The following is an 8,268-nucleotide window of genomic DNA, read 5'->3' on the forward strand; positions in this document are numbered from 1 at the left end:
GTAACACCTGTATTATGCCAGATTTGCCAATATTTCACTTTATAATTTTTTTTATCCGATTACTCGATTAATTGGAAGAATAATCGATAGATTACTCGATTACTAAAATATTCGTTTACAGCAGCCCTAATTCACACCTTAGTTCTAACTCTGACCCCTGACCCAAAAACAGGGTGTCCCCTTGTGGGGATCAGACTTCGGTCCCCACAACGTAGTATGTGTAAGGAAAATCGTCCCCACAAGGTATTACAAACAAATGTGCGCGCGCACACACACACACACACACAAAATGATGCAAAAGTTCAAAAGAACAGACTGCATGTCATGTTTCAGCAGGAACTACATTTTTAATGTACTTTCAATTTCATTGTTTTTTTTTTTCAATACTTTGTGAACCTGAATATCTCTGACTCCACCAAAAACCCATCAGTTTACTCTGAAAGGTTAAAAATTGATGACCTTGTTCTTCTAATTGAGTCAAAAATCCTCCATGATTAAAAAAAGTGTTTGCTGCTTACAAATTTCTTCTGATTTCGGTGTGAAATGTCTCAGATCACCAAACAGATTCCGACAGACCTTTAGTTTTTTTTATAGTAGTTCTGGCCTTGGAGGACATTTTGTCCACTCACCTCTTGCCTTAACTGAATCAGCTGAGCCTCTTGCAGTAGTTTTTCTTGACTGGATGCTTCTTTTATGTCATATTTGATATAACTTGCATTTATATAACAACTATATATAGCACTTTATTGTGCTTTAAAATGATACTGTGTGGCTGGAAAACAGCCTTTTTAAATGTGACAGAAGAAATCTGTAGGCTTGTTTCCATTTCCCCATTATTTGTGTTTGTGAAATACATGCAAGTCTTCTTTTTGGATGACTGCACCCTATAACAACCTTTAAATGCATACAGGAAGTGTGTTACGATGATCAGCCCATATTTATTCTTGTATAGTTCTGAGTCAGACGATGCCAGGGTTCTTGAGTTTCTAATGCTTTACTTGTCCAACGGTCTCTGTCCTGTCTGTCCATCAGTACAGTGGTGTGCTGCCCAGCCTGTGTGTGGTTTTATCACTACATCATGGTCATAGTGACGGGGGGCGTGGCTGTCGTTGCAGCGTTGGCACTCTGCTCCATCCTCATCTGGCCAATCAGGATCAGAGCACGTGAGTGAAGCTGATGACACAGCAGCACGTTGAGTCGGAGCTCGGCTTTAGTCTTTCTTCTTCTGCTCCTAGGTGGCCTGCAAGTCGTCTCTGATGGTTCCACCTCAGTTAACTAAGAGCCGGAAGGATCTGCCTTCGCCTTACTGGGAACTCTGGTCTTGCATGGACAGTAGGGACACTCACAGTTGTTTCTGAGATTAGTTTCAAGTTTTTCGCTGGAATGTCTGGGAAATCCCAGCATAAGTAAGACTAAATATTCCTTAACCTCTACACTAGGCTGACACTTAGTTGCCATCATTTTCTAGAAATGTTTGGTGCATGAGATAAAACTATTATATGGGTCCAATTCATTGTGTTCTAGAGATGAGGCCTTCCTTTGAGTGGAAGCAAACACAGCAGACTGTATGATAAATAGGAGTCCAGCCTTTTCCTGTTTTACCTTTTAAACACTAAGAAAGTATGACAAAGAGAATATTTAAATCACCAGTGCATTCAGTGGATAAACCACTACATCCAGTCCCTCAGACTGGTGGGTAAACGGGACCGGATCGTGAAACCACGCTACGCCCCAATGGCACTTCGACAGGACTTGAACAGAAGAGCTGAAGGAGTTCATCATTCATCTTGTAGCGAGGCCACCTACTGTAATTCCTGTGTTTTTGTTTTGTTTTTGCCTGTGTGTGTTTTTGTTTTATGCAGGGGAAAGAAAAGTGTGGATTTTAAAAAAAATATTTAAATCAGTTTGTGCTATACCAAAAAAAAATCCTCTAATGATCAAACTGAACCTAAAAATCATTGTAAAATGAAACGAAACTTGAATAGTGGAACTGCATCTGACTTTGAAATACTTAAAAGGGATCAATGTCTATTGCATGTAATGGAATAATGAAGGGAATCTCATTGGTGGAGCAGCACAGCTGAACTACGTCTGACTGGGAACAGTGGGAAGAGCTGTTGACCAAACTGAACCAAAACTGAGCTCTGACTTCGGTGACCATCTAAACTATTACCTGGTCTGCTTCACCTCTGTAAAAAATATTTAATTGATGAAGGGATTATTGTAAAGGAGCTGAAACAATAAAACCTGTTTGTGTTTAAACCTGTCTGCTCCATTGTGTTTTACTGACTTCAGAATTTTCATCTTAGGTGTACATATGCTTTGAGGGATATAATCTTTAAAAAAAAACAGAAATCACAATGCATGATTTAAAAAAAATAATTATTTATGCGCTACTGCTGCAAATAAGTATTTAAACACCTGTGAAAATCAATGTTAATATTTGCTACTGTAGCCTTTGTCTGCAATTAGAGGTCAATCGTTTCCTGTAGTTTTTCACTAGGTTTGCACTGCAGCAGGGATTTTGGCCCATTCCTCCACACAGATCTTTCTCTAGATCAGCCAGGTTTCTGGACTGTCACTGAGAAACAGAGTTTGAGGTCCTCCAAAGATTTTCTGTCGGGTTTAGGTCTGGAGACGGACTAGGCCACTCCAGAACCTTGATATACTTCTTATGGAGCCACTCCTTGGTTATCCTGGCAGTGTGCTTCAGGTCATTGTCATGTTGGAAGACCCAGCCACAACGCATCTTCAGTGGTCTTAACTGAGGGGAAGGAGGTTGTTCCCCAAAATCTCACAGTAAATGGCCCCAGTCATTTTTTGTGCAATACAGTGCAGTTGTCCTGTCCCATGTATGGAAAAACGCCTCCAAATCATGATGCTTCTACCCACATGCGTCACAGTAGGGACGGTGTTTTTGGGATGGAACTCAAATTCGTCCTCCAAACACGGCGAGTGAAATTAAGACCAAAAAGTTCTATTTTGGTCTCATCTGACCAGATAACTTTCTCCCATGACTCCTCTGGGTCATAGGCAAACTTAAGATGGGCCTGGATGTGTGCCGATTTAAGCAGGGGAACCTTCCCTGCCATGCATGATTTTAAACCATGACGTTTTAGTGCATTACCCACAATAACCTTGGAAACCGTGGTGCCAACTCTCTTCAGGTCATTGACCAGCTCCTCCTGTGTAGTTGGGCTGATTGATCTTTCTTAGGATCATTGATATGCAACAAGGTGAGATCTTGGATGGAGCCCCAGTCTGAGGGAGATTGACAGTCATGTTTAGCTTCTTCCATTTTCTAAGAATTGCTCCACCAGTTGATCTTTTTTCACAAAGCTCCTTGGCAATTGTAGACATTGTGGAGATCTACAAGTTTGTTTCCGCTGTCTTTGGACAGCATTTTAGCAGGTGGAGTCTTACTGATTGTGTGCAGCATAAAATAATCTTTATGCAGCTAACGACCTTAAACTGGTGCTTCTAATTTAGAATAAGTAGAACAGAGGACTAACAAGTCTTTAGGACCAGAATTTTTGCTGATTGGCAGGTGTGTGTTCAAATACTTATTTGCAGCAGTAATACACAACTTATTTTTAAAAAAAAAATTTAAAAAATCACACATTGTGATTTACAGATTTTGTTTTTTAGATTATGTCTCTCACAGTGGTGCAGTTGTTAGAGCTGCTGCCTTGCAGCAAGAAGATTCTGGGTTCGATTCCCAGCCTGCGGTCTTTCTGCATGGAGTTTGCATGTTCTCCCTGTGCATGGTGGGTTCTCTCTGGGTTCTTACCACTGTTAGGTTAATTGGTCTCTCTAAATTGTGCCTAGGTGTGAGTGTGCATGGTTGCTGTCTCTGTGTTGCCCTGTGACAGACTGGCAACCTGCCTCTTGCCCGAAACATTTGCTGGAGATAGGCACCAACACCTCCTGACCCCACTAGGAACAAGGGTGTACAGAAAATGGATGGATGGTCTCTCACAGTGGACATGCAGCTAAGATGTAAATTTCAGACCCCTCCATGATTTCTAGGTGGGAGAACTTACAAAGTCACAGGGTGTTGAAATACTTATTTTCCTCATTGTACAATGAAATGGCTGGAGAAGAAACAAGGTGTTCCAAAGGTCCAAACTTTAGTCTGATTGAATCACAAGAGTTGTGAAGAAACTGACCACCACCTCTTTGAACTGTTACTTCAAGTTCTTGTGGCTGAATTTTGTAATAACTTCCAAGTTATTTAGTCAGAAAGAGGAAATGAGCAACTCATCGCACTGAAAAGTGTTCTCCTTTCTACCATTATTATTAATAAACCGCCAGGCACATGTGTGTTTTTCAGTTCAATCAACACACCCTTATGTAAGCAGAAATCCTGCAATTTAGCTAATAAGACCGTTAAGATGTTCTTAATCTGTTACTTGTTGGGAAAACCTCCCACCTAGTGCAGTTTGTAGGAAAATGCCAAATCAGCAGAACAAGAGGTTTATTGTTCCTCAATTTGCTCTAAAATAATCTGTTTTTATTCAGGGAGGCTATGTTGTTTTTTCCTTATTTGGCGAGTTTGTGGATCATTCAGTGTGTTCCATGTGACTGAACTAAGGATCCATTGCAGTTTCACCACTATAACCGCAGAGTATTGAGAGGTGGAGTGGTCAGTTTATTTTTCCTATGAGTCTGAAAAAGACAGAATAAAATATTCTATTAATATCATTATGCTAATGCTGACTCAGCAGTTTCTACTTTATTAAAGTGGAAGTGATCCTCTGCTGCATACAGATTCATGTTTCAGTTCAGTGTTAAATGGAAGATGATTTGAATATAAATGCATAAATACCATAAAACCTTAGTAATAAAGAATATTTATGATTCCCTTTCTGATCTCAGTGAACAGACTTTCTGTTTTGTTACAACAAATAACTATGTGATATGTGACAGAAACCAAATGTCTAAAATGCTTAGCTTGGCTTTTAATAATATGCATGAATTATCACAGGTCGGGTTGAAAGTCCATCATAGAGCAAAAGAAAGACAACAGAGTCTTACACCGTTTCTGTAACAAAGTGGTTGCCAAGCCGCTTTATCATTAAGCATTCACTGATACTGAATGTTCACCTTTTTGGACCACATAATCTTTCAGAACATACACTTTGGCTGACATGTTTAAAGCTAATTAGTAACAATTTTTACAGTTTGAACTTGGAGAATATGCAAAAAAATAGAGTCAAAATGCTTACTTCCTTAATTATTCAACACAAACCCTAACTGACCTTGATGCTGCCTTTATTTGTGTGGCTGCTGCAGCATAATGAAACAACAGTTTAAATGGAAACCCAAAGCCTTTTTCAATACTGGGACAAGGATCATACTTACTGTACTGATGTGAAAAATGTTTAGTACTTTCTGTGTTTCTCTAAACATCTTGGTCAAAAAAAAAAAAAAAAAAAAAAAAATTTCAAACATGATTCCATCCGATAAATGTTCAGAAAAAGCAGAAACAGGATTAAACAGGACTCAACATGTAGCGAGATGAATAAAAGTAACACATTTGTCCAGTCAGGGGGCGCTGGTGTTCATTTTTTCCTGGCAGCTGTCCCAGAAGTTTTGTAGTCTGTTGTCCTTGTTAGAACAGAAGTCGGTCAAGTCCCTGAGCAGTCGGTCAGCCAGCCGTTCATCGCCCAACACCCCCGTCCTCCAGGCTTTGGTCAGCATGGTGTTGTAGGCCCAGTAGTAGCCCACCCTCTCCTCACCGCCAAATGGTCCCTGGCTGTTGGAGGTGGTGGAGTTCCTGCGACGCCGCGTCTGCCCACCCGAATACTTCCTCTTGGAGTACGGCAGCTGCAGGAACACGGTGCCTGCAGGACAGGGAAGCTTTCACCTTTCCAGGACATGAGACAGTTTGGGTTTTCTACTGAGATGAGACAAACCTGTAACATGGATGTACTGAGGCTTGTTCTCAGCAGGGAAATTAAAAGATGATGGTGAAAACTTGTCGTGTACAAAGCCAAACCTGGAAGGAGGAGGAGAACAAGTCATCACAGCAAGACAATGAAGACCCCAGGGTGGCTAAAGAGGGGCACGAGAGGTGCAGGGCACCCTCTGGGCCCCAGAGAATCATGTTGAGTAAATACAAAGGCAAAGGGTCAGCTTCTTTAATCAAGATATAAATGAAAAAAACAAAATACCATATAATACACACACACATATATATATATATATATATATATATATATATATATATATATATATATATATATATATAATTAGATTTATTTAAAACTAATTTAAAAAAGTATAGCAGCGATTTTAAGCCAGCTGACTAGCAGTTGCCACTACTGAGAATGGACTGCAGTGGGTTGAAGAAAACCTGAGTCAATCTGGCAATTTCTTTGGATTGTGTTTAAAGCATATTCAATCACAAGATGGTACGATGGGACATTATACCAATGTTTTGGTAAATCTTCAGTAGGAGGTGGTACCGGTAGCTGGTCCACATCCATCCAAAGGTAAAATGTTGATTAAAATTGAAGAGCACTGACCTGTAGAGGATGGCTTCCTGAAAGAGCTGCATCCTGTCCCAGTATGTCTCTGGTTCAAACCCTGTTGAAAACAGGAAGACCAGAGATGGACTCAAACAGTCACACGGCAGAGGTTTGACAATGACACACACTCAGCTTCATTGGGACAATTCCCCATGAAACCTCCCAATTCTGCCCAAGAACACTGACATGGATAAAAGATTTGATCAAAATGGCCTCCAAAACCAATCAATAATCAGCTGGATAACTGGGGTCAACAAAATGACGGAGTCCATGCATCAGGACGGCCAGAATGAGTCATCAGTCCAGACTGAGTCTAAAAGTTGAGGTTACAGACCTTTTGTGTCAGGACTAGTATAACGCTTAAGAAGCCGTACTGCATTTACTACCTTCGAACAGGTTGTCGCTGCCGTTCTTCAGCAGACACTGGATGTGGAGTGGGATGAAGAGCTGGACCCTCAGTGGGTCTCCATACAGATAGGATGTCAGCGCAAAGGGGAACTCCAGAACTGGAACCAGCAGGAAACCACAGGAAGCTGCTTTCCTGTGCCAACCTTGAACCTATCGGAACAGAGTAACCTCAGAATCCACTCTGTCGATTCCAGATGGCTCACTGTCTGACAGTTCTATGGGTTTACAAAATGACTCTTTGCATTTCCTTCATGTTCAGTTAACCGATGCGTTACCATCTCAAAAAGCACTGCAGCCGTGACAGCCATCCAGTGAAGCTTGATTTCAAAGGCAGCATTAAGAGAGAAGTTGCCATGGTAATAGCAGCTACACCATTCAGTTCGGTCGCTGCGGTTATTGATGTCCACGTCCAGTGTGACCGTTTTCTGCTCTGGGACAGTAGCAGCTGCAGGACAGATGGACAATGAGGGGCCGGGAGGTGGAGAGAAAATACAACAGGAAGTAAAAGGAGTGGAATGTGATCTGGATGGAGTGAGGCGCAGATAGAGGAGAGAGATGGATGCAAAGCAGTGATCAAGAGCACAAGGCAGACATGGGGAGAAACGTACTGACCTTCCATACATGTTACTGATTTGCTGATTTTCACAGCCTCTCCACATGGGCCTCTGCATTGGACCTCTTTTTTTGGATGGAAGGTTTTCTTGTTAATCTGATTTTCTTTTCAGTTCCCAATGGTAATCAAAAATAATTACATGACTTTTTTTCTAGGCTTTTTGTGTTTAATGATGTAAAGCACTTTGAAATGCCTTGCTGCTGAAATGTGCTATACAAGTAAAATTTGACTGATTGATTGATAAAACATTTGGATATTTATAGGGTAAAACATCCAAATCTCATCACACAACTCAAAAATATGCAGATGAAATATTTAGTTGTAACACTTTCCAAAAACAGTTTCAGTATTTTAAACATAATGTGTTGTCAAATTAAGTCATAAAATCTGTATCACATAAGTGATATCCTACGATTAATTTTTCAGTATTATGTTTTGAATCATGTCTTACTGTGGGGGTGATGGTAGTGATCCTTTAAGGGGAAATAAAGATTACAGCTACTGTATTCACTTCAGTGGAAGTGAAGAGGATAAAACTCCTGGATTCCCCAAACTGACTGACACACACAGGCAAGTTCAGCCATGGGTTACGCACAGGATTTTGCAAAGGGGCCTATATGGTACTCAAATAATCCCACATTGGGCCCATATGAGCATGTTACCTGGGATCATAGGCGGAGGAAGGGGGGGGGACGGGGGGGACATGTCCCCCCC

The 8,268-nt window shown here is 41.0% G+C and overlaps 2 protein-coding genes across 2 annotated transcripts in view; one reads left to right on the plus strand and one right to left on the minus strand.

Moving 5' to 3' along the window:
* Positions 1 to 2,262, plus strand: part of LOC106936640 (major facilitator superfamily domain-containing protein 12) — a 23,074-nt gene extending 20,812 nt beyond the window's left edge. The window contains exons 11-12 of the mRNA XM_015017767.1: positions 1,033 to 1,163; positions 1,236 to 2,262. Coding sequence (XP_014873253.1) covers positions 1,033 to 1,163; positions 1,236 to 1,279 — 175 coding nt within the window. The 3' untranslated portion in view covers positions 1,280 to 2,262. The remainder of the gene's footprint in view (positions 1 to 1,032; positions 1,164 to 1,235) is intronic.
* A 2,677-nt stretch (positions 2,263 to 4,939) lies between these two features.
* The window catches only part of LOC106936639 (DEP domain-containing protein 5-like), a 45,949-nt gene continuing 42,620 nt past the window's right edge, over positions 4,940 to 8,268 (minus strand). The window contains exons 13-17 of the mRNA XM_015017766.1: positions 7,217 to 7,386; positions 6,920 to 7,091; positions 6,531 to 6,591; positions 5,919 to 6,001; positions 4,940 to 5,846 (exon numbers count right to left, since the gene is read on the minus strand). Coding sequence (XP_014873252.1) covers positions 5,548 to 5,846; positions 5,919 to 6,001; positions 6,531 to 6,591; positions 6,920 to 7,091; positions 7,217 to 7,386 — 785 coding nt within the window. The 3' untranslated portion in view covers positions 4,940 to 5,547. The remainder of the gene's footprint in view (positions 5,847 to 5,918; positions 6,002 to 6,530; positions 6,592 to 6,919; positions 7,092 to 7,216; positions 7,387 to 8,268) is intronic.

This window comes from Poecilia latipinna, unplaced genomic scaffold (assembly GCF_001443285.1).
Source record: "Poecilia latipinna isolate Pla-1442-1.1 unplaced genomic scaffold, P_latipinna-1.0 Scaffold2185, whole genome shotgun sequence".
Lineage (NCBI taxonomy): Eukaryota > Metazoa > Chordata > Actinopteri > Cyprinodontiformes > Poeciliidae > Poecilia > Poecilia latipinna.